The sequence below is a fragment of the Hemicordylus capensis genome, chromosome 5 (assembly GCF_027244095.1).
Source record: "Hemicordylus capensis ecotype Gifberg chromosome 5, rHemCap1.1.pri, whole genome shotgun sequence".
NCBI classification, from domain to species: domain Eukaryota; kingdom Metazoa; phylum Chordata; class Lepidosauria; order Squamata; family Cordylidae; genus Hemicordylus; species Hemicordylus capensis.
In genome coordinates, this window is record NC_069661.1 from 96,502,188 (window position 1) to 96,528,485 (window position 26,298).

The 26,298-nt window shown below is 44.1% G+C and overlaps 1 protein-coding gene across 6 annotated transcripts in view; it reads right to left on the minus strand.

Moving 5' to 3' along the window:
• The window catches only part of PDGFRA (platelet derived growth factor receptor alpha), a 67,021-nt gene that overhangs the window by 36,918 nt on the left and 3,805 nt on the right, over nucleotides 1-26,298 (minus strand). For 4 of the 6 annotated variants that reach the window (XM_053258311.1, XM_053258312.1, XM_053258314.1 and 1 more), the window contains exons 2-7: nucleotides 9,558-9,618; nucleotides 8,437-8,751; nucleotides 4,381-4,644; nucleotides 2,674-2,804; nucleotides 574-745; nucleotides 289-478 (exon numbers count right to left, since the gene is read on the minus strand). In XM_053258311.1, the coding sequence (XP_053114286.1) occupies nucleotides 289-478; nucleotides 574-745; nucleotides 2,674-2,804; nucleotides 4,381-4,644; nucleotides 8,437-8,751; nucleotides 9,558-9,606 (1,121 nt within the window). In that variant the 5' untranslated portion in view covers nucleotides 9,607-9,618. Of the gene's footprint in view, nucleotides 1-288; nucleotides 479-573; nucleotides 746-2,673; nucleotides 2,805-4,380; nucleotides 4,645-8,107; nucleotides 8,127-8,436; nucleotides 8,752-9,557; nucleotides 9,619-17,409; nucleotides 17,447-26,298 lie in introns of those variants that run through there. The other 2 variants (XM_053258313.1, XM_053258316.1) reach the window with 2 other exon arrangements.

Here is a 26,298-nt window from a genome sequence, read left to right on the forward strand (position 1 = left end):
AGTAAATCTTTTTTTTAAAAAAAGAAATGTTTGCAAACCCCCCTGACCAGACCGGACCTGGGTGGGTTCAAGGGAGTCCCGGACTGAACTAGCCTGGTCCAGTTCAAGTCCGATTCAGACTCGAACCAAACCGGACTAGCTGGTCCCGTGCATACCCCTAGCACTGAATTCTAGACAGAGAAATTAATTCAACAAAGCCCCATGATTTTTGAAGAGCTGCTTTGACTCACAAGTGGAAAACTTGGCTGTTAAGACACCACTGGATACCTGGGCCAGCATTTTCTTTACCTTGTCTCATGGGTCTGCTTGGAGCGAGTGCAAATTTCTGTAAGATTCTCCATCAGAGTCACATTGTCCTTCAGCCAAAATATTTTTGGAGCTGGGTATGCATGCACATCAGCTACAAAGCGTTTAACTTCATGTAGATTGACAGCTTCCATGGGGCTAAAATGGGGTTCCAGATGAATGAACCCTTTATCTGTGAAAGGACAATGCTTTCCATGAGTATCTCTCCATAACAGGCTGTCAGCATGCTAAAGTGGGAACCAAATGGAAACTAGAAGCAGACTGTACCATGAACAGTGATGACAACTCTTTTGGTTTTCTTAAAATCTTTGGTCACATGTACAACAGCACATTCATACTCTCCGGAGTCCTTCACTGAAGCATCTGGAATGGTCAAATTGTAAACCAGCTTCTGGGTTGGAGATTTGATGTCATCCAGTGTGATTATACCTTTGTTCTTCTGCATTTGGGAGGGGAAAAAATGTTCTTAAGCAACCTTGCTATAGAAAATTTGGCCTCCCCTTTTCAGCCTCCCCATTACACAAAAATGCTCAGAATTTTGATCCAGAAGCCCTTCTTTATCCAAGGTCAGACTGGAAGGGACAAGGAGCAGGAACTTTTCAATGCTGGCCTGTGATTTTTAAAATGCCCTCCTGAGGCAGGTTCACCCGGCCAGTTCAACTTCCAGAAGTTAGTAAGGACATTTTTATTTCAACAAGTATTCAGAGCATGAAGACAGATTTTCTCTTCACTATTTTGCCATTTTCTTTAAATTACATAGTGTGTGTTTTTAACTGAATTATATTTTTGCATATAGTGTTTTAAATTATTTTGTTGTGAGCTGTCCTTCAGGATTGCTGGACCAAGTTTTGCAAGTAATGCATTGTCAAAGGAAGGGTTCTTTGGGGGAACATGTATGTTCCAAGAGGAAGAAAGCATCTGAAACCTATCACAGGCTTCCTTGATGTGGTGACAAAATTGGGGGAAATGTGGGGGAGGACATTAGGGGGTTTATGAATATGTAAATTGACAATGTGAGGGCTAAGCCAAAATCAAGATATTTTTTCATAATTAATCTTAAGTAGAAGCCAAGAGCAATGAACAGAATAGATGTTGAGGCTGTTCACACAAGCAGCCCTACCCAGATTTGGGCAGCATTACCGGGGCAGGGCTGCTCATGTGAAGTGTCAAGATCAGGTTCAATCCCAGCGCTGCCTCCCGAAGTAGCCCAGGAATTTTCCCTGGGCCATTACCTGGGTCAAAGGGTGCAAGGGGAAATCCTGGCTTGAGGGAAAATCCCTCAGTGAGGAGATCTCTGACCTGAGAGGAAATCCCTCAATGCACCACACTTCTCTTGTGGTACATTTAGGGATATCTGGAGGCTGGGCTTCATTTTCCCGGCCTCCAGAGCTCAACACTGCTCAGAGCAGAGTGGATCATGTGGGTGTACGAGCTGCACACACACCTCACAGAAAACTAATGATCGTCTGGGGGGAAGGTAGGCTTGACCTTGCCTTCCCCCACCCCACCTGCCCCGCCCCAGTAACAGTCATGTGAATGACATTGTTATGTAGGAACTTTGTGACTGGAACTCTCCATGTGATTTTCAGCTTTAAAAGCAGTTGCCAGGAGAGGCAATTTGGATTAGGGCTGTGGAGTTCTAACACTTTCCACCATGCCACAGCCCCAATCCATTCCCCCCACCCCCAAAGCTGCTAGACATGGAAGGGAAAACATACAGGCATAATAGAGGTGTGATTAATTAATTAATTAATTAATTAATTAATAGAGGTGTACTTAATTAATTAATTCCAGTAGCAAGTTCAGGGAAATAGACAGGTGATACATTTTATGCCTTTATACCTTTTGCCTTTACCTTGTGAGGTAATAATTATGCCCAATATCAGCCAATTTGCTTTGTGGCTGTGAAGATTTGAACCAAGCTCTTCCTGGTCCTAATCCAGTTAACCTTTAAGTTAAAGGTTTAAAGCTTTAAGTTAGCACCAGTGAGCCCAAGAAGAATCAGACCCTCAGATCATGATTTAGAGACAGTTGTAGAGAGTCATACATTCTCACTTATAGAAGCATAACATGTGGTCAATCTATGAATACTGCATTTTTTTCTGTTATGCTTTCCAGGTTCAGGGGGGTGTTATTGCTCTCTAACCCTCGTCTTCCTTCCTGTCAACCACATATGTTCACCATCTTCCCATCACATCTTGTAAAACTCTGCATGTTTACGCACAATAACATTCCGACTCTTTGTACTGAGCTAATGTGACAAGAACTTGCTCTCTCTTCATCTGTCTTTATTCCAAGACTGAAATAAAATAAAATCCCACCCCTGGTCTTCTTCGGTAATGTTCAAGAACAAAAGTGGGTATTTACCACTTTCCCTGGATAATTCCACTGTAAGTCCACCACCTCATTATCCAAGACCACACAAGCTACAACAATGGTTTCTCCTGTTTTATATACAGTCTTGCGGGACTCAATCTCAACAAGAAGATGTGAAGTAGCTGGAAGGAGAGAAAGAGATAATTTAAGAAACATTACAAATATTACAGATAGTGTTTTTTAACAAGTTCCTCTCTCAGTAATCATTGAGGGCAACTTCCTTTGCATGGCGGTTGCACTCAATAGTTGCTGAGAGAAAAACTTATTTTAAACATACACACACACGCGCGTGGATAGGTATGTCAAAATAACCCAGTGGCCCTTTCAGTAACCAATGTTCCACATTTGGGATCATTCCTCTTAGGTGTTCCACATTGTGAGAGATAACCTAATTTTACTGTTTGAGAGGAATTTACACTTGCTGACTTTGCAGAATCTGACTTCCTCTTAACTCTGCAACTTTACCACATGTTGCAAACAGCTGTGGCTTTGTCAAACATGAGCTACAATTCTCTTAATGTGGAATCATGAGTGGTAGCCTCATAGACTTCAAAAGGATATGGAGATGATCTATCAATGCTGAACATACTTGTGGTCAGGGGACTGAACAAGGAGGGGACACAGTTGTCCATGGGCCCATAAGGAGGGGAGCCTGCTAGCTGGGTGACAACTCAGTCTTCATTGCTGATGTTGTATGAATATATAAGTGATGTAGTATATATGTAGTAGATTGCAGGTACATTTTAAAAATGTTTCTGAGCCAGGGAAATGCACATGTGCAAGTGTGTGTGTGTGTGTGTGTGTGTGTGTGTGTGTGTGTGTGTGTGTAGGTATCTGCATGAGTGGGGAGTGTGTTAATATTGTTTGCATAGTAACGAAAGAAAGGTCATCCTGAGAGTACAGGTGGATCTCATTATTTGAGGTCCTGACATCCCCAATTCTGCATATCCACAGTCAGGCAATTGACACCTAACCTCAGTATACGTGGTTGTTGTTTTTTTTTAAAGGTTTGAAACTGTGTATCTGCAGTTCCTAGGTGACCAGAAATTACCTCTGAGGTCATTTCCAGCCATTTTGCAGCACAAAGCCATTTTGTGGTTCTTGTGTGTGTGGGGGTGGGGGGTCCTGTGATTTTTTTTGCTGGAAAATAGTAGAATTGTGGCTTTGGGGAGGGGCATTGCTGGATAGCTGGAGTCCCACAGAGCATGGTATGGAACATTCTTTCTCTTATTTCTTCTGTTTTGAGCCTTTTTTTAGCCTTTTTAAAGCCTCCAGGAACCTAAACCCCACCACCATTCCCATTGCCTCAATTCCTTGTTCACTATCCACAGCTTCAGCCAAGAATAGAACCCCTGCGGATAATGAGGTCCCCCTGTATTTCTTTTTTCAGCATGTCCTTACAGTTCTGCTGCAGCAAAAATATGGGGGAGGGCAGGGGAGGAGAAGAAAGTATGGGCCAAGGGCCATCTTCACTTCCTGTCCTAGAGCCCACTCCATCCTTGCTACACCTCTGTTTGTGGAACAGAAAAACAGTAAAAACTGTAGCCAGGCTCAGTGGGGAATTTCCTCCTAATTTTTACATTTGCTACATTTGCTTTATCCAAAAATATCAGCAATTACACCCTTCAGAGCATGAGAAGATACTCAAGCTAATTATTTTGTCCCTTCATTTGAGAAAGTAAGTCTGTAAAGAAATACCTTTGTAAATATAGATAACAAATTCACCAGACAGAAACTCTACTGTCTTAACGGTGGTTTTGCATTTATAGGAGCCTGCAGAGAAGTTTCCAATGAAGCCCTGCTTGTTGTCATAAAAGGCATAAATTATTTTCTCTTCACTGTTCATTAACGTTACTTGAGCATTAGGGTCACTTGTGCGGCAAGGGATGATGGAGGACTCGTCTTCTTCAGTGAGGACAACAAACTCATCTTCTTGAGTAGGAACAAAAGGAACAGCTGGATCTGTTAAGAAAGAGGTGCTTTGTTCTATCAACAAGTACATGGAGCGGAAGGAATAAGTGGTTACTTAAATCTGCTAGGCCTCATTTCTGTATCCTGTGTGCAGAGCATGGAGCAATTACCACAGATCTCTATTGAAATACTCCCTTGTTACAACATAGCCAGGCAAATCAAGTCATGTGAAGTCCAGACTATAAACCTCTCCCCTAGGATCACCTTGCAGCTAATTTCTCCCCAGGCCTGCAGTACACAGCCACCTATTCTCAGAGTAACTGGCCCTATCAACCCCCAGCACAGTACCTCCAGTGACTGTTGCTGGTGTCTATCTTATGTTTATTTTTAGATTGTGAACCCTTCAGGGACAGGGATCCATCTTATTTATTTATTTGTTATTTCTCTACGTAAACCATTTTGGGAATTTTGTTGAAAAGTGGTATATAAATATTTGTTGTTGTGGTTGTGGTGGTTGTGGTTGGAAGCAGAAGCAGAAGGCCATGAGGGGAAACCTGGAGAAGAAATTGCCTCTAGATGCTTCCAGAATGGCCTCACTTTACTTAAATTGCCTGGTCACATTGGAGCAGGCTTGGGCCAACCTTAGGCTACTTGTGAAGGGGTGGTTATAACCAGGGGCGAACAACTGGGCGAACAGGTTCAATGAACCGGGGGCCCATTTGGGAGGGATACCAGTCCACGCGCTGGCAGCATGGCCGAAATGGCTTTCCCTGCCTTTAAAGGCAGTGAGTCACTCCGGCCCGCACTGCCCAATGCAGTGCGGACCAATCTCCCTTCCAGTTGGGGCCCCGTGGCCCCGTTTGGGAGGGAGACCATACCCCATGCCTGACGTCAGATGCAGGGGTGTGGCTAGATGGGGCCAGGAGGCCGCAGCAGCGGTCGAACACAGGGCTGCCACCAGCCTCCCTCCACTCCTGGTTATAACAAAGAGCTGTGGAAGTAACTCAACACAAGCAGCACTCCATGTATTCAGAGGCAGCATTGCCAACTTAAATAAATAGATAGATAGACAGACAGATAGACTATGGCATATTTAACATCACATCTAGTTTAACTGCTCACCAGGACAAAGACAAGCTCCAGGCACACGGGAAATGACATGATGAGGCAATGCCTTCCTTCCCCACTGGCATACATCACACACCACTAGCAGGACAGAGCAGAGCTCTTTCCTCCTCCTCCTCCATCTCCTCCTCCTCTTCCTCATCCTCATCCTCCTCATATTCCTCTCCCCTTTCTCTTCCTTTCCCTTGCCTGCTGCCACTGTTCTTCCTCCCACTCTGGCTTTTGAAAAGGCAGAGGACAGAAAATAGGGGCAGTAGTAGGAAGTAGAGAGGAACAGAGTGGTGAACACACCTCTGCCTATCTGCCCCCTGCCTTTGCCAATACCCCTTTGCCAATCTGCTGCCTGAGGCAGCTGCCACCTCACTTCATTAGTGAGCCGGCCCTGCCCTCAACCAGCTTTCTTGCTTGCTTGTTTGATTGCTTTCAAGTTCTGGCCCTTATGGTTGCAAATGTGCATGATTTTTCTTATTTTACACATTTTAAACTTTTCAGATTTCAGTGGTTTCAAAATTTGCTCTGTTTCTGCTCATGAGGAGGGACAAGCAGCTGTATGAAGCACTTGAATAGTAGGATTCTGCTTCTCTGTATTAGATCAAAGGTCAAGCTGGTCCAAAATCTTATTTCCCAGAATGCCAGTAATGGCTTTTCAGGCACTACTATATTTTGGAGTCATACTTGAAAGTATATGGGGAAAGTCTCAAAAGTCAGAGGCACTAAAACTTCTAAAAGGCAACGAGTAGGACTATGGTACCCCTTACAGCTGTTTGTCCCTCCCCACGACCAATGGAAACTACAAACTGGGCAGGTTATTTTAATGCAGAATAAGTCATGCAAAATAGAAATATCATGAAAATTTGCTTAGTTTCAATCCTTTGTATAGGTGGCCATATCCAGCTTATCTTTGTTACAGAATTTGGTGTTACTTGCTATGAAATTTTGACTTATTTTCTTTTCACACGGAGTATACAGAGCCCTGTTAATAAGCATCTCACATTAAGACTGTTGATCTAAGGAGGAAGAAATTGCATCCCACCACAGTCTTTCAAATTTTATAGTCAAGTAGTATCATGGTCTAAAATCCAGTATTAAAATCTATCTAGTAAACACAGAGAGTTCACTGCAAGCAAACTTGAGTTGTCTTCTATCAGATCTGTCAAAGGGACAAACTGAATAGAGGGAACAGAAGTCAAAATGTAGCTGCCCCACCCCCCACCAAAAAAAAGTGTAGTACACCCTGAGAGACCTTGCAACAATCATTCAAATATGAGAGCATATAAACCTGCATTATATAAAACTCAATGCATTCGCTTTTCAACTGCAAGGCACACAAAGAGTGTTCTCTTAGCTTTCTCCCTCTCTCCATTCCTTTTGCCCTGTAATAGTTTCAGTGCATGGACTGTAAAAGCATTCTGCTTTTAATAGAGAAAATGGTTTCCACCTGTGCCTTCATAATTTTTCCAGACAAGAGAATTGCTTATTATAAAAAATATATTATTCATCATGGAAATAGACATTTTCATTAGAATAATAAAGAACAAAAGAAGATTGATTTAAGATCTGGAATTCTGTTATTTGGTCCATGGGGGAAACAACAGAGGGGTAATTACCTCTGCACAAGTAGAAATACCATATTGGTAGAGTAATTCCCGTTATAACTACCCCATTAAAAAATGGCAAAGCTACAGCATCAGAGTACCTTTGATACTATAAAAACAGGAAGCACTCTGCACTTGGCAGGATCAAGTACCTGAATACCTCTTGTCTGTCATGCAAATCAATCATGACACACTCTTTGGTTCTCATTCAGATCAAGGATGACATAGTCTGGTCCTTGATGCATATGCTTCCTGGACCTCAAGGCCCACTTACACAGAGGGGTGTTTTGAAAGCACCTAACTGATTCTCTAATTCTAATACCATCCATGGCAGTGGTGTTCAGACTGTGTTCTAGGGAACTCTGGGAATCTTCAGAAGCCTATCAGCAGCAGTTTATCAACAAGAAGATCAGTAAAGGCAGATAAGCTTGCCTGAGAGAGAGGCTTCCCACTACTGCCAATCTTCCCCTCTGATGATCAGCCACAGGGGAGTGCTGAGTATTCTCTAGGGTGCACATAGATTTCACCTAGAGTGACAGTGAGGCCTACCAGATTCTGAGCAGTGTGAAATAAACACTGTCCAGATTCCTGTGCAATACACACAAAGGAGACATGAAGGAGTTCCCAGCAGAAAATCCGATATGGAAACAGCTCTTGAAGCTAGAACATTTTAAAGCCACTGTCCTTCAACATGAGTTGAGTCTGGACTAACCTCAAAATATATTCACACTTGGGTGAGTCATGCCTACTTTTAAACTGAGCTGTGGGGTAGGGTAAGGATTGTAAATACAGACCTAGGAGGGGTTCAGTATAAGGCAGCTAACCCTCAAAGATCAAATCTCCAGGAATCGTCATCAATCTCCCAATGACTATTGAAAGCAATCCTGGGAATCTTAATGGCTTGATACTGTGAAAAAAATTGGAATAATTTTTAAAAAGGCATTTTTAATTAGGAAAAGAATATCCAGGAATAGCTTCAGTTGGCAGCCCCAGCTCTGAGCTGAATTTAAGTACTGTACAACATTTATTGCAATCTGCTGGAAAAACCATCATAATTTCAAGTTTCTCTCCATCCAAGAGCCCCATGGAAGCCCACCAGATTTAGTGTCCTAACTCAGCTCACCTGGTACATAGACATATATATCCTTCCCTTCCACCTCACCATCTTCCTCTTGAGTGTTATTGTAGTAACAAGTGTACAATCCAGTGTGAGAAGCTGAAGCGCCAAACACTTCAAGCACAGTCACAAAAAGACCACTGTTGTTTTCTTCATTTCTGATGTCCATAGTATAGTTGCCCTCAGGAATTGGGTATTGCCAGCTCACTTCACTGTCTCCAGAGCATTTCAAGATGAAGGAGGAATTCAGCTGCACAACCATTTCATCTTGGTTTGGAAGAATTGTGGGCAACAAAGACTGGCAGGAGGCTAGCCATGGTCCTGCAAGAAGAAAAATGACACACATTGCCAGGAAGAACATATTTACCTCATAATTTGTGGGAAAATAATTATCATCAGCTCATTTTGATCACTGGCCATTTTAATTGGAGTGGCTATAATTCTGTAGGTGAAACACATGTTTTTTCATGTTGATGACCACATCTCCCATTAAGAGATATCATAGCAGAGGTAGGCAGTTTAGCTGGGGACGGTGAGAAGTAACCCCCCTGTCAAACATGATTTAGCATTATGAGATCGCTCTTATATCCTTATGTGCACATGGATTTCTCTGTACACATGTTCTTTCACATTATATCATGTGGCAACTAAGATCTCTACAAGATAGGGTAGAGTGAGCAGAATTCTTCTCATGTATGAAAAATCATAGGTGGACGAAACTCAGGCTAAGCTTTTCTTCCCTAAGGTTCCTGAAGGTACCAGCAAGCAGAGCTTATTAAACCAGTTCCAAGTCCTTTGGGTCTTGTGTTTATTTTTGTCATTGGGTCTAAATACAGCTTGCTTAACAACCTTCTCCTGGCAAGAGAAATAACAGGATGTCATGGACCAAAACAAAACAGTTTTATGGAGCCAGTCTGGCTTTGAAACCAGTTTCTCACAATGTTGTGTGAATATTCTAGTTCTACTGGTCATTTTATGTTTAAAGTCATTCTATGTTCATCGTATGCAGAAGTAAGACTAAATGGGTTTAGATTACTCTAGCTTAGGTCGGATGAGGATGAATCCACTCTCACTCTGCTGCAGAATTCTGAGCCTGACAAAATCTTTCAAAGGGAGGATAATATTACCTGTCAAGAGGCATCCCAAGATCAGGAATGTCCCACAGGAAGGACCCATACTGATGGCTAACTGGAACCAGAACAGAAAATAAGGGAAAGACATTATTAGTTAATGAATATACAGAAAATGATTACAATGCATTTGCAATGCACATTAGCATCTTGGAAATAGGCACTGCTTACATTAATGGCTCTGTATTGTGAAAAGTGATAAATAGAGCTAGGTATCTCCAGCTTTGTTCTCAGTTCAGTACTGAATAACCAGAATGAAAAGATCTTCAGTGCTTACAAGTAAGGATGCAACCCTCTGCACCCTTACGTGGGAATAACTCCTACAGTGGGACTTGTGTCTGAGTAAATAAGCATGAACTCAGGAAGCACTCTACACTGTTGCCACAGTGGAAAAATCTATTGTGATTTACTGAAGTGTTCTAGTATACAAGTTTTTGTTAATTAATCAATCAATTAATTAATTGTTAATTAAGAGAGCATCTTCTCTGCTATGAGCCCCACCGCCCATTGAGGTCACTTGAGGAGGTCCGTCTCCAGTTGCCGCCAACTCGTTTGGTGGCTACACAGAGACGGGCCTTCTCGGTCGCTGCCCCGAGATTGTGGAATGCGCTCCCTGCTGAGATACGATCCTCCCCATCTCTGGCATTTTTCAAAAAACACCTGAAAACACATCTCTTCAACCAGGCTTTCTCAGCTTTTTAAAACTTTTTTTTAAATTCTTCTGACTATTTAATTGTTGTTTTACAATGTTTTTAATTGTTAATTATTTTTATGCTTTATAATTTTTGTTTTAATTATTAATTGATTTTAATGGTGTTTTAATGTAAACCACCCTGAGCCTTTTGGGAGGGTGGTATAAAAGTTTTTATTATTATTATTATTATTATTATTATTATTATTTCAAAAATGCAGTTCTGTCGTGAAGTAAGCATTTCCTTGATCATCTAAACATATGCTGAAACTCTCTAGCTAGAGAAGGAGAAGAAATGCAAGATTTGGCTCATGTTTGTATCATATTTCATTTTCTGAAGAGTAGAACACATTACCACCATCACTGCATTCTCTTTTAAGTTTTGCAGACTGAATTGCCATAAATCAATGGATAATCTCCCAAGGACTACTACGACCAATAACATTTTTGCTAAGTACCATGGGTAATTTACAATCCAGGGTAATCAAACTGCCCACCTGCTTATATCCGAAAGCTAAACACTGAAATCTCTTTTCAGGCAAAATTCCTTTTGGAACCAATAGAAATCTAGAAACTGATCATGGATGAAGCATGCCCACAGGCTCTGGCTGCTGACTTAGCAAGTTGGCACAACTCTGTGACTAAGGGGCAGAACACACATTACTTTCAATGAGTCTGTCAACTTTGCAGATCTCTGTTCTATTTTGCAATTGGCATGCACAGGGGCATGTGAATACCAGATCAGAACTACAACTGGGGGTCAATGTGCTTTAACCCTTTGTTCTGCTGTGGTTCCAATCCAGATTGTGGACCCCCACCTGCACTATTAAGAAAGAAGCTTCTACTGGTTCCAATGAAAGCTGTTTCCCCTAATACAGCTAGGATACCTGAGGACACATGATGTGTATCACACACGCACATCATGGTTGGTGGTATCACGGCTGAGCTATGGGCACTGGCAGAGCCACAATAGTGCGTATGGGTCCGAATAACACGGACTGCCACACTTCAGGGGCAGCACCTCATGCCTCAGCCACACCCCAATGCCAGAGTGTGCTTTGCTCACAAACAGGGCCACACGACCCGTTTGTGAGTAAAACCCAGCCAGCGCCACATTCTCAGCATGGCCAGAGAGGCTCTCCCTGCCTTTAAAATACAGGGAGAGTCACTGTGGCCACGCTGTGAGCATGGCGCTGGCCAGATTTTGCTCACAAACGGAGAGCATGGCCCCGTTTGCAAGGAAACCATGCCCCCTGCATCTGATGTCAGACACTGATGTAACGTACGGGGCATGGCTACGGGGGCTGCACTGTTGGGGACCCCAACATTCAACCCAGAGCTACCAACCCAGAACTATATGGAATTCAGGCCTGTGTCTAGTTCCATTTTATTACAGGAATTAATGCCTGGACTCAGGGTGAATGGACACCCAGATCTGCCTGGGTAATGCCTGGTAAATGAATTATAGAGGCAGGGGTAATCTAGCATTGTTTATCAGTGTTTGTGGAACTCACAAAAGACTCAATGGGTCATGCTTAATTACCAGTCTCACACTGCTGAAATTAACCTGCTGTCCAGTAATCCCCTTACCTCACTGGCAGGATGCTTCTGCCTTAGTCAAATGTGTTGATTAACTTGCCTCACACATGTACCCCTTTTAATGTTACTTTAAATATTCTCTTGTTATAATTACACACTAGATAGAGGTACACAAGAAATAATGTAATTGCTGTCTCATACAAATAGAACTGATTCTCTCACTAACTCCTGACTTTTAACACCTTTTGGGACCAGGCTAGCAAATCTGGGACAAGAGAAGGGGCCCATTTGCAACTCAGAGATGCAGATTTGCTTTGGGCAATGTCCCCTCCTCAAGATAGCAGCTAACAGAAGATGAGATTGAGATCTCTCTGGACTGGCTGAATAATTAAAATATGATATCCAGAAGGTAACAGCAAGTTGTCACCTTTTTGGGGACCCAGGAAAAGATGAGGAGAATTCAAATAGACTCTATGAGAGATCAAAGGAAAATACAACTATAAAGAATGAGGCCACTGGACAGAGAACTAGCAGTCTTGTGCCTACAAGCAATCTTGTGCCCACTAGCAAGATCTGCTCATGAGCAATCCAAGGGTTTGCTGCCCAAGCCGCGTGGCTGTGCCAGGAACAAAGAGACCTTCAGAGTGAGGCAAGGTATGCCTCAGACAGGAAGCTACTTAACGAGATCATCCACACAATTTAAAAAAACCTGTGTTCTACCCAGCTGTGTGTGCTCCTAATTTTCGGTGGTGTGGAAGCAAGGTAGGAGGAAAACCTGGCTACCTTTTTCCTCCTACCTTGTTTCCACACAATCACTTCTACCCAGGTTTTATTCTGACCTTGCTTCCACACCATCAAAAATTGGGAGCACATTCAGTTCCAAAACCTGGGGTAGAACACAGTTTTTGTTGGTGTGAATGACCTCATATTCTTTCTACTGTTGGGGAGACAGAGCCAGTGATTGATCCCATGGGATGGGGCTTGCCCAGGGCATAAAGGCTTCAAAATCTGCTGCAATGCAGCAAGCTGCCACAACAGACAGAGGGGCCATTCACAGAACCTACTGGGCAGGTGGGTGGTGGAAAGGCTTCACAAAGCTTGCCTTCCCCCCAGACAATCATGCTGTGCTAGGTGAGAGCACAGAACACATTCCTACACAATCAGCGCTTCTATGTGTTACAGTCCATTGTCTATTCCCTGGTGGAAGTCACCCACCAGGATGAGCAAATTTCTATCCGGGACTGGAACTGATCTAAGTACCCCATTTCCTTCAGAAGCACCTAAAGCTGAGGTGCCACTCAATATCTGGCTTCCAAAGGTACTTGATTTCAATAGTATTTGGTAACCGACTCGTATGAAGAATTTCACAGTTGAATGACACCTGCCAAAATTAAAATCTCAGTGGGATGTCACAAGTCTAAAGCATTAAGATGCTTGAGGTTAATAAAATAATAACTCAGCATGTATATAGTGCTTTAAACTGTTGAGAGCATTCCACATACATCATTTCAGCAATCATTATAATTACCCTGGAAAGCAGGTTATCATTATCTTCTGCTCAATTTGCAGATGAAGGCTAAGACTGACAGCCAATGGTTCATCTAAAGTTCCCTTGTGAGTTCAAGGCAGATACACCCAGAACCCGGGACATCCTGGTTCACAACTCAGTCTCTCAAAGTAGACATGAAGTTGAAATTCCAACGAGGGGACATCTTTTTATTTTCCAAAAAGTGGCCATGGGGCGGGGATCTCATTTGGATTGGGGCCACAGCACTGGAAAAGTGGGAGTTAGACCATTTTCTCCATGAAGATTCCCTGACTCACTCCCCCACACTACTTTTAGCTGTGGAAGAGAAAACTTACATGCACAACTTTGGGAAGGAATGCAGCAGCAAGACCTCAAGATGCCAAGAAATATTGCTTTGTAACTACAAAATCAGTACAGCATTCCTCTTGTAGCATACAGAAAAGTAAAGTACAAGTAAGAAATGAGGCTGCTCTTAGACCAGATGCATTTATATAACTTTCCTTTCCCCAGGATAAGAGGTGGATGCTCTGAGGCAAGAGTTCCCAACCTTGGGTTCCCAGATATTGTTGGACTACAACTCCCATAATCCCCAGCTACAATGGCCAAAGGCCATGATGGGAGTTGTAGTCCAACAACATCCGGGGACCTAAGGTTGGGACCCTTTGCTCTAAGGAGCAGACTTACAGTGCTATATAAGCATCTTTAATAAAGTTTCACTGAATTCAACACAGCTTAATTCCAAACTATTGTACACAAGATTGCTTCTTGTCTCATTCCCATTTATGAAAACTAGTGTCTAGGTTATAAACATGTATATGTGGGACACACAGCATTTTGAGCTTAACAGATTGTCAGTATGAACCTCTAGAGCAGGGTAGAGCAAGACCTGAAGGAGTGATTTACTGACCTCTGAGATGTGCCCTTTTGTAAGTGGAGGGTGAATGAGAGCCTGCTTTCCACCACCAGAACTGACAAACTACCAGAAATCATACTCATGCACAACTCCAGAAACGTAGCAGATGGCATTCCTGCAGAAACAAGTCATTTGACTTGGTTTTTCAATTTGCAGTAATGACCATGTGTTTATGTAAGTGCCTCCCACTGATAACAGGCTCTTGGACATCAAAGTAATCTTCCCTCTTAGCTTTCTTTCCCTCACTTTTTATCGCAGTTTTATCCTGTATTTTTTCTAGATAAAGAATCCACAGCACATACATCCTTAAAGAATTCCCACCATCTTCCTTGAAGAGTTGACTTCTAGCGCTTCAAGCTGCCGCTACCATCTATACTTTCAGCCCAATTCTATATGTTTACACAGAAATAAGACCCATTGAATTCAATGGATGTGTCTCCAGATAAGTGTTCAGAGTTGCTTGAGCTTGCAGAGCCATCTAATTAAAAAGAAAAAAGAAAAATATTCCAGACTGAGCTGGACTAACAATCTGGAGAATTATAACAGCAACATTATGTTCTATGATGACCCAACATTGTGGGATACATATCTTTAAATAAATCTCAGTCTGGATGAGCAAACAAATGAGACAAGAACTCTTTGCTGAACCACAGTGTTTGCAGAGTAGAGGAAAAAATCCACAAAGGTCTGATTTGATTATTAATGCGTGTTAATAATCAAATTACTACTGTATTGATTATTAAAACCTTTAAGGCATTTTTATTTCGGGGGGAAATGACTGGGGATAGGATTGGACTTTATGAATGCTGTGGAGAGTGTAGGTGGGGATGAATTTTTCAGTGTTACATATGATGAAATTCCAGGTCACCGGAATAAAATGGGCTGGCTGTTGGTACAGAACAGACAAAAGGACATTCTTCACATATGTCACAACCAACCTATGAAATTCACTTCCACAATGAGGCTGTTCACACAAGCAGCCCTACCCAAGCTTGGGAAGCCCTACCAATTAAGGCCAGGGGTGTGTGAGCTAATTTGAGTTGAACCGCGGTTTGAACTGGCCTGGTTTGGGCAATCTGAGTTTGAACCAGACTGGCCCCAGTTCTAAGAACCAGTTCACGAACTGGTTCGGGGGTTTACTTGTAAAGGGGAATCTGGCAAAATTCCCCTTTACAAGTAAATGGCATCCCCTATACTAATGGGGGGGGGCATGACACCAAAAAAAGGGTACTTTCCCCTTTAATTTTGAGGCAGTGAAGACAGCTGTGGAGATGGTCACAGTGGCGGCAGAGACATTGGCAGTGGCTTCTCTAACACCCCTGCCAGCCTCCGGAAGAGCCAATTGCATGACCTCCATACATGCATGGGGGCTATTTGCATCACTCTGCAAGAGAAGTACCCTTTCTTCCCCCCCGCATTACTATAGGGAATGCCCTTTACAAGTATACCTGCAAACCAGATCCCAAACCAGTTTGGCAGAGTTTGATGAACCAGACCAAAATGAACCAGGCGTTCTTGGGCCGAACCCAAGATCAGACCAAACCAACCAAACGGGTGGCTCGCACATACCTACCCTGGGTAGGGCTGCTCATGTGAAGCGCCAGTATTGGGGTTGATCCCGGCACTGCCTTCCCGTGTACTCTGAGTTTTTACTTGGGCTTTTACCTGAGTTAAAGGATGCGAGCTTGTCTAAACCCCAGGTTTAGGGCCATGTGCTGACTGTACTATGAAAGCCAGTCAGACTGCTTCTGAGTTAACTTGCACAGCACTGGATTGAACAAACGTTTAACTTTCTTCAAAATATGCCACATTCTTTTTAGAAACTAATTGTCCTCCTCATAAATTTGTGTTGTATTTCAAAAATATTGCCTTGCAGCATAACAGTGAGCCAAATAGATTTACAAGTCAACAACAGTGACACCAAAACTCCTCAGTATTGTATATAAAACTAACTTACAAACACATCTCATCGCTCTTTCTAATGATAAGTTCTCAACATTATTTCTCTTTGTCACACTGTAACAGTGACATGGCAGAGTGTGATGGATAAGCAAACGGTCAAGGGAGCTCCCTGCTAAAACACTCCTTTATCCCGCCTGTTACATCATCATAAGACTTCTAATGTAATTTGCCTGTGTTTCTTTCAACAGGCCAGACGATGGCAGTGTTGATCCACACTAATGTTGCAATGTTCCATTACTTGGAAGGATGGAAACTTTTGTCTCACTGGTGGCAGATCAAATTTGGAATGGATCCAGATTGCCTAAATAACATCTGCTGGAAAGCAGCAATTTTAAAATGGAAATCATTTGTATTTCTGCTCTGCGTTTGCAAAGTGTCATGACCCTGTGGTCTAAGAAACTGCCTTTGCATTATTAGAATCAGGTAAGAAACCTTTCCTCATTTAGTTAAATAATGGTGGGATTATCCAACAATTGTAAGGACTGAAATCCTGACTCCAGGTCATCACATACTAAGATGTCTAGCCTCCCCAGGGAAATGGTGCTCTTTTCCAAGAAAGCTTCAAGAAAACCCAATAAAAAGGAAATCATTTTGAACAAAGTTGTATTTTCTGCAAGCTGGATTTAAACATGTGTTTGGGGCCACCTGCAACTTTTCACAGTTGTTGGCTTTTTCCCTTATAAAACTCACCAAAAACAGAAACTCCCGGTACAGGGGAAACCAGGAGGTTCTGAAGCTTTCAGTGACTCCCAGGGTATTTTTCACAAAGGGCTTTTAGTTCACATCTCCTCCATAATGGAGGGGGTGCGTTCACATATTGGCCAAATTTACCCCCAAAGTCCCCATGAGCTATCGGGGAGCACTTCACACACGTTTCAGGTTTTTCATTGCCCAATTTATATGCAGGGTAAAAAAAACACCCCAATGTTTTCGTTGGTTTCTTGAGGCAACCTCAAACCCATGGTAAAGCCTTGCAGTAAACTCACGATAAAGCCTGCTATGTGAAAAACACCCTGGGAAAGAGTGAGAAAAAAGTAACTAAGGAGTTGGCTCTCCATACCCATTGCTGCAAATATGATAGGCTCAGGGGCATAACACCCAATTAGTTAGAATTCCAAATTCTCCACCTAGCAGATGTTCAGGGGGCAGGGCTGTGTCCCCAGCTTTTCACAAAGATTTTCAGATTCCCTCAAATTTCTTCCCTTTTCCCCATTACCCACTACAAGTGTCTCACTTCCCGGGTTATATCCCAGGTAGAGAAACACTGAAAGTTCCAGAAGCCTTTTCAATTGGAGTGGGGACCTTTCTTGAGGTCTTCTTGCCTTACCACCCTGGTGCAAGGACTTGCTATATGCTTGCATCATACACACCAGCTGATTTCAATGACAAGATGGCCCATTTCAACAATGGGCCTGCTTGTGAACACCATCTTTCTATTTACTGCTTCTGGGCCCTGAAGAATTGTTTGGAGTGTGGCTGCTGTGTGATATATTGGAATCCCGAAGTGTTTGATACTTTCTATGAAAAAGAAAAACTGAGAGATGTATTCACAACACACACAAAGTAGCTCCACTCTCTTTTAAAAAAATTAAATGTGTGTGTGTGTTGGATTTTCTTTCTGTAGTCACAGTAAAATCTTAATTAAGACTCAGGAAGGCATTCTGAATTGACAGCCTAAAGAGGTGAACCTAGGTAATTTTGGAGCCTGGACCTAAAGGCCTTTGGAGCTCCTGCTGCAAGATAAGCATCATTTTTTAACATGTAGGTTCTTGAAGGCACAAACCACACCACCCAGGACAGACTAAAGACAATTTGGGGGGCCCCAGGGGGAGTGGAGGTCCTGGACTTTGGCCCCAAAGTCCAGGGGTAAGAGTGCCTCTGCACACATACTAGAACCACAAGCCATTACTCTATGCAAGTGTGACTTCTTCTTGGAGAAGCATCACTGGTTAGGGTGAAATACGGATATGTGCACTCAAAAGTCCTGTTCATCTATTACAGGAAGGACAACCCATCCCACAGTATTGAAGCCATGGGATGCTCCACTTCTTGCAAGCATGCCCATTGTGTGATGATTCAGCAGCTGATGACTGTCAGTGGAATGTGCAAACTGCAATCATTAATGAATATTGTGCCTGAGCCAACAAAAATACAAAAGTTCTAGCTGTAGTGTATAATCTATGGTGACTCATTCACACATGCAGATCACCAATTCATGCAGCAGTCCATGAGTGATGAACATAATATATGTGTGAACAGGCCCTTAGTAGTTTGTCCTGGAGATGTAATTGTCCACCCAGAGTGGGGCCAGCCCTAGGGTTCTGGGTGCCCTAGGAGTAGTTTGATGTGGACACCCCCACCCACTCAGCTAGCCAAGAAGTGCAGAGTCCTGGCTTTAATTGGAGCCATGAAAGCTGCTCATTCACTGGGTCAAGTGATCAACCTGTGCTAATGACTAGCAAATGCCATCCTCCCTGAGAGGCAGCTTTTAACAGTGCTGCAAAGGTGTTCGCTGGGCAACCAATCAGGCCTGACCACAGCCAAGCCAGTAGAGTCCAGGCACTTGAGAAACCAGGATGGAGGCTCCCACTTGAGCAGCCACAGCAATAACAGAGCAGAAGGAGGTGGGGAGGGGAGGGGAGGGGAGGGGGGGCAGAGCACAATGAGGAGAAAAGAGGGAGAAGCAAGCCAGAGACCAGGTAGGAGGTGTGCCCTGGGTGACCTCCACCCAGGGAGCTGCATACTAAAGCTCCAGGATAATGTTCTAGCCTTCCTGGGATAATGTAGGGACATTCATTCATACTGAAGGAGGGAGTGTGTGCCAAGTTTTTATGGGCTATTGGGCATTTGATTTATCTGAATGTAAACTCCCAGCTGCACTCAAACTCACCGCATATGGTGCACTGATGTCAGGGGAGCCAAGATTTCAAGGGCTGCATCAGCTCAGGAACCCAGTGATGAAACAGGGCTGAGACTGTTAAAGAAACTCCTGCATAGGCGGATGCCAACCTTTGAGAAATGCTTTTGATCTGATAAAAGTCTTTTGAGTTGCTCTAAAATGTAACATGCATCCTAAACTCATCATGTAATGTAAAGTGTGTGGGGGGGGGTTGTGGGGGCAGGGTGGGGGGGTTGTGGGGGAGAAGGTGTGTGAGTATGTGTGTTGTGTGTGTGTTCTAGTCTAACCTCCCATGTTCTGAAACCTCAGTACCCATTACCTCTTACAAACAAGCACATGGTCTCTACAATTAGAGTGTGCCACAAGTCCAGAGCAGGGTACCATTTGCCAGAGGTGCCTGCCAGACATGGATGGAACTCATTTAGTTAAGCAGTCCCAGATGGCTCAGGCAGGCAAGCTCTGCCTGCTACATGGTGACGCAAAAATATTCCAGAGCTGCTAGCCAGTTTGACCTGGGGCAAAACAATCCTTTCCCATCCCAACATATGGAAACCTGAAAGCTGCGGGTAAATGCAAAACTGTTTACACACACACACATTTTCTCTTAGCTCTTCAGAATAGTCCATCTCATCTGATATCCTATCTCAATTATTGACTACTATGATGCTCCAATAGAAAAGGGAGATCGCAGTAAAGGAGTAACAGAAAAGACCACAGATACCAGGTTAAACTTTAGCACACACCACTCTTTACTAAGACAAGCTGTACCACTATCTAATACCTCTATTAGCCCCAACTGAAAGTCGACTGAAAGTCACAACACTTTTTAAATTAGCCACCCATCACCACAGGTGAAATGTTTCTACAAAGACCCATGCAATGCTGTTCAATTCTGCTACAAAGCTATCTCTGATCTCTTTGGTTTTTGGAGGGGGTCAATCACTTAATGTGAATTGTGTATTTGTGTAGTTGATTATTGCAGTCTGATTCTACATGGGAGAAGTGACGTAGAATTTCAAAACAGTTCAGAGTTTTCTGGGCAATTTCACACAATTACTTTTGCAGGGTTTCCTCAGTTCAGTTGACTTTTTCAGTCAACTCAGATTGCTTCAGTCAAGCATCTTTTTTTTAGTACTGGTAATACTGTCACAGCAATTGTTCTGCATAGAAAAATCTTCATCATTTGGCTTTTTAGTAGATTTTAATGTTAGGATCTATCTTCTATAGGCTCAGTATATGTCCAAATAACAACCCAATATACTCTGAAAAGTTTTCAAAAATATGGTTAAACCAAGAAGCATTGAAGAGTGGCCTGGAGATATGTTGAAGCATCTACAGAGCTGTTTTAGCACAGGCAGATCAATTCAAAAGGTCAGTCCATGTTCAACATGTAGGAAATGGTCATGAGACTACACTTGTAAATGATTCAACCAACATGTGTCCAGCTCACTGGCCAACCCATGTTTGGAAGACTTCAAAGCTTCTCAACCCCAGGCTGATCCACCTCATCCAGCTCCTGTGCTGGCCACCACCATAAGACCAGAATTACATATCATATGCTACTAAAGTTGACTGAAGAATTCATCTCCATTGAAAAACAAATGTCATTGCATTAGAAAACACTTGAAAGAAGATATATTCAGGGGTGTAGCTATAATAGGGCAAGGGAAGGCATTTGTCTGGGGGTCCACTGCCTGGGGAGGGGGGGCCAGAGGCAAGTCACATGACTGACTCCCCCAGCCACGCACCCTCCCGGGCTTCCTTCAGTTGTATTCATCCTCTGAAATTGATGTGAGTGTTAAGACCTGGAGCTACCAGAACAGCATGTCTTTCTCTAGTACCATTAAATGACTTGCATCATCCACAATTTACAAAACCGCTTAAAAAATAATTTAGGATGATGTTCTATTGTGGCACATAGGATAGATAGATAGATAGATAGATAGATAGATAGATAGATAGATAGATAGACTATGCTTTTTGTTACCACTATTCAGCCAAATGAGGCTGAACAGTGGTAACAAAAAGCATAGTCATTCAGATATAGATATAGATATAGATATAGATATAGATATAGATATAGATATAGATATAGACACACATATCTTGTATCTGGGCCCACTCCAACCTTGCTACGCCCCTGGATATATTGCAGGTGTTTCCCCACTTTTTCCACAAACACAATACCATATTGACCTTGTAGGACAGAATTTGGTTCAGCCAAAACAAACAGGATCTATCAGAAGTAAAGGTGACACCTTTCTATCCAGTTCATAAAGGTAACTTCCCAATTCTTAATTCTTAAAATAAGAGGTGTCAAGGCTTGCCCTCATCTCCTCACCTCTCATCACCACTCCTGCACTGAGGAGGACTTAGGATCCAGGAACCAGTATATCAGCCAGTGAGAGACACCCTAAGCCCACTCCCACCCTGCCCCTGGGGAAACCCTGTTTCTACTTCTCCAGGGGCCAGTTCCTTCTTACAGAGCTGCAGTGGCTCTAACAGAGCAATAAAGCAGCAGAAGTCAGAAGGAGTGTCAGTTTACGTCTGTTACCCCCAAGAACTCCTCATTTCTGCTCCAGTGCTGACAAGAGGCCAATTAATTCGTTGTTTTATTGCTTACTGTTTTGCACACATGTTAAGGGAGGGAGGAAAATTTCCAGATGTTATACCCTCTGCTTGAAAACCCTGGATTAATAGTGGCTACTTCAGTCTGAGAGAATTTAGTTCTGCACATGCTCAGAGGCATTCTTGTTTATTGCTACTTCACATGCTACACCTAATAATGCAAACAATTTTCAGATCTAAGTCTTCACAAATGGAATGCTTTCATTCATAATAAGTACAATAATGTAGACATGTTAATTAGAGTATCTTGGAAGTGGGGAAGTGGAAGGGATTGTAGATCATCTGCTCCAACTTTCTGCCTATACTGTGTGTGAAACTGCATCCCCCTGAAGCTAATGGCACCAAGGCAGAATTCTTCATACTCAAATGAATAGGTCGTCAGGAAATAGGCCCTTTGAGAGCTCAGCCTTTGCCATGTATCACATGCAGGGTTATCAAAATATGTCCGTACTTAAAATGGTAACTAAGAGCCCTACATGGCACGTATTACAAGTAAAACAACTTTCTATCTTGCCCCTCATGTTTCTCTGAAGGGAGTCCCCTAACATGTGTAGGAGAGATGAGAATGCTTGCTTGAGAACACATGGTGAGCATGCACCATGAGGATGTGCGGTGTACCAATCACAACTGGTCTTTCCTGCACTGTATTCAGGGCAATGGAGTAGAGAGAGTAGAGGAGGCTCCTCATTTGGGGGAGAGGGGGCATCTTGGAGTACTGCGTACAATTCTGGTCACCACATCTTAAAAAGGACATTGTTGAACTGGAAAAGGTGCAACCAAGGTGATCAGGGGCCTAGAGCACCTTTCTTATGAGGCAAGACTACAACACCTGGGGCTTTTTAGCTTAGAAAAAAGATGACTGCGGGGAGACCTGATAGAGGTCTATAAAATCATGCATGGTTTGGAGAAAGTGGAGAGAGAGAGAGATTCTTTTCCCTCTCACACAACACTAGAACCAGGGGTCACTCCATGAAATTGATTGCCAGGAGGTCTAGGACCAACAAACGGAAGTACTTTTTCACACAATGCGTGATCCACTTGTGGTACTCTCTGCCACAGGATGTGGTGACAGACAACAACCTGGATGGCTTTAAGAGGGGTTTGGATAACTTCTTGGAGGAGAGGTCCATCAATGGCTACTAGTCAGAGGAATGTGGGCCACCTCCAGTCTCAAAAGGCAGGATGGCTCTGAGAACCAGTTGCAGGGGAGTAATGGCAGGAGAGAGGGCATGCCCTCTACTCCTGCCTGTGGCTTCCAGCAGCATCTGGTGGGCCACTGTGAGAAACAGGATGCTGGACTAGATGGGCCTTAGGCCTGATCCAGCAGGGCTTTTCTCATGTTTTTATGTTCTTAATTTTTTGTAAGCATTTTCGGTCCGTGAACCCCCCAGACCGAACCGAACCGGGGGGGGGGGTTTCAAGGGGGTGCCAGACCAAACTGGCTCAGTTGGGTTCGAGGCCGGTTTGGCCTTGAACCAAACCGGACCAGCCGGTTCCATGCACATCCCTAGTATTTTCAAGCAGTGTGAAAGATGTGTAAGCAAGTTCTACCTGAAAATAGCTGCTCAGGGTTCACCCTGCCACCCATTAAGCTGATCTCCTTAGCCTGGTCCAGCATGGGGTGCAGAGGAGAGGACTGAGATCAAGGAGGGGGAGAAACTGAGGCAATGCTGACAGAAGAAAGGATGGAGCTACTGGGGGGAAGAAGAGGCATGGGGACTTGAGGGGTGGGGCCATTGCTACTTTCCACACTGACACCCACCATGGACCACTCTCAGGGCAGGATTCCTTTACTCACGGCCAACCAAGGGGTGAATTTAGCACTAAATTAGCCCTAAGCAGCCAGCGGCCAAGTTTTGGTGTGAATGATGGAGATTTTGGCTGAGACAAGTAAACAACTTTACAGATGGAGAAAACCATGGGCTGGTGTTTCAGTTCTTTTTACCTTAGGGTTGGACCTGCCTACTATTAGTCTCGCCTATGGTTACCCCTAGCTCCCTCTCCTCCCCTCACCCCCAGCTCCAAGAAGCAACAGCTGACACTGACTGAGATTGTGGTTTGAGAGAGTCCCAATCCCAGTTTAGCCAATGGAGCAAATTACTACATGAGACCTGCCCATTCCCCCCTGTTTGCTGAGCTGGGTGGCGCTGGCCTCAGGCTGCCTACTGAACTTCAGGGCTCAGTGGCAACTTGCAACCCAGGCGCTGTGAAAGAAACCAGGGTGCAAGTCTCCATGCAACCATGGTCCAAATCCAGTGCTCTGTCTGGTGTGCCACAAGGATAAATGGAAAATGGATAAGAGAAAAAGACTTTGTCCACTATAACATGTGGAAGAAGTGCTTAAATGGTAAACAATGCTACTAGACACAGAGCAGGCTGCTAGCATTCATTCTACTACGACTACTACTTTCTATAGCGCAGGTATCACCAGTAGTTGCCAGGTTACCAGACCCAAAGCTTACATACACCTACCCCAAGGTGATCCAGTCAGAGATTCCTAATGTCAGTGTCCTAGATGTCAAATAACAGCAGCAACACTGAATGTGTATATGGCATTGGTGGGGTGTTCAAAGCACTTGCATATATCAAGTATAAAGCACTTGTCATCCTTATGAGAAGCACTTTGGACACTCCCGAAGGGCAATGTCAGTGCTTTCCATTGTGGTGCCCTCCCTGCCGGTGGAACTTTCATCCTCAGGAAGCACTCCTGGCCCCAAGATTTGGGCCTTTTTGAATCCAGGCAAAGAACTTTTTTAATCTGTCCAGGTCTTCTTGCATGCTAATTAATTAATTAATTAATTAATTAAAATATTTCTATACTGCCCAAAACTTGCGTCTCTGGGCGGTTTACAATTAAAATCATTTAAAACATCAACTCAATGAACAATTAAAATACTGAAAACATTGAAAATAAAATATTAAAGATATTAAAACTATAAATCTAATTAAAAACCTGGGTGAATTAATGTTCCCTAGCGGGCTTTCATCTGCTGTCTCTTCACCTGCCATTTTTAATTGGCTGCTGGTGGATTTTATTGCTTTCTTAGAGTAATTTTCTTTTACATTGTTTTACAACTTCTGTGAGCCACCCTGGGAATGGATTTTTTTTAATATTCATTCATTCATTCATTTTATATTTTACACACAGGCAAAGCTGCTTTATCCCAAAGGTCCATCTAAGCTCTGCGTTGTCTGCGGTCCCTGGCCGCAGCGGCAGCAGCACCATCTCTCCAGGGCTGCAGACAAGGCACTTTCCCAGACCCACTTGGAGGTCAGAGACGCAACCTGGAACTTCCTGCATAAAAATCAGGAGCCCTGCCACTGGGCAATGGGCCCAAATGGAGAGACACAGGAGCTTACCTAAGACGAATTCATGTCGTATCTTAGCTTCTAACTACACTAGCTCTCTAGATGTCTAACCGATCTCAAAAAAAGCATACAGTGCCCAATACGATGGCTAATAAATCTGACTTCTCTCCACCCCCACCCCCATGTCCATCCCGGTGTTATTAAGATATGACCGCTGGGGGGCAGCAGAGCACCGCAAACCCAGATGCTGTTGTTGCAAACATCGCCTAGATCGCTGTGACCCAGCTTGGCTATAATTTAGTGTTGCCTCTTCCTTTGGGAAAAATCAGCGTCTGGCACAGTCCAGCCGACCCACCCCGCCACATCACACAGTCACCGCACCAGCCCTCAAGAAATGTGAGGGCATTCCCCCCACCCCGCCCCCCGATCTTCAGGGTTTCGAGTCGCTCGGCTACAGATCAATGCATCCTCCCTCCTCCCTCTCTCGCCTTTTCTTAACTCAAGCCTTTGGGGGGCTTCGCCTCTGGAGTGGGGTCTGTGGGGCGGCTTCATGTGGCGCTTTCCTAACCTTTGCAGCTAATAAACCCGAGCAGAGAGAGAGAATGGACTGGCGACTCGGCGCCAGTCAGGGGGTTCATCCCGTGGTGGTCTCCCTCTGGACAGTCAAGACAAGCAAAACGCAAAGTCGGCAATTTTAGAGAAGGAAGACTATGATTAGGCAGCGGAGCAAACCGCATCCCCGCCTGCCCTCCTCCCGCCCCAAGCCTCGTCAGCGAATTAAAGGCCGCTGTTTCCCGTCGACGGGGGAACCACCGAGGCTTGGCCTGGGGAAGCAAAGCGATGCAACCATTGCAACCGGGAGCACTCCGCGACTTCTCTACCCCGCCCACTCGAAATCGAATCGAAGCCGGATCGTATCGGACCCCTGCACCGCGCGCCGCGCAACCTCCTGTCTTTTCAATGCCAACCCGCCTGCTGCCAGCCAGCCAGGACAGGACGGGTGCCCTCCTTCCACACCCCGGCCCCAGAGGACGCAGCTGCCCGCAATCCCTTTTCCAGACCTCATCTGTAGAAGTGTTAATCCGGAAAGCCAAAATCTGTGTCCTCCCGAGCGCCTTCTCTCCAAACCCAAGAGAGCCACCGTGGCTGGCGGGTGGGCGCTCCGACCAGGGTCCCGTCCCCGCACTTTGCAAGTAGCCCCCACCTTTGCGCGGTGAGGTGATGCCCTGATGGGATCTCGGCGGAAGGGGAGGATGAAGCGATCCGTAC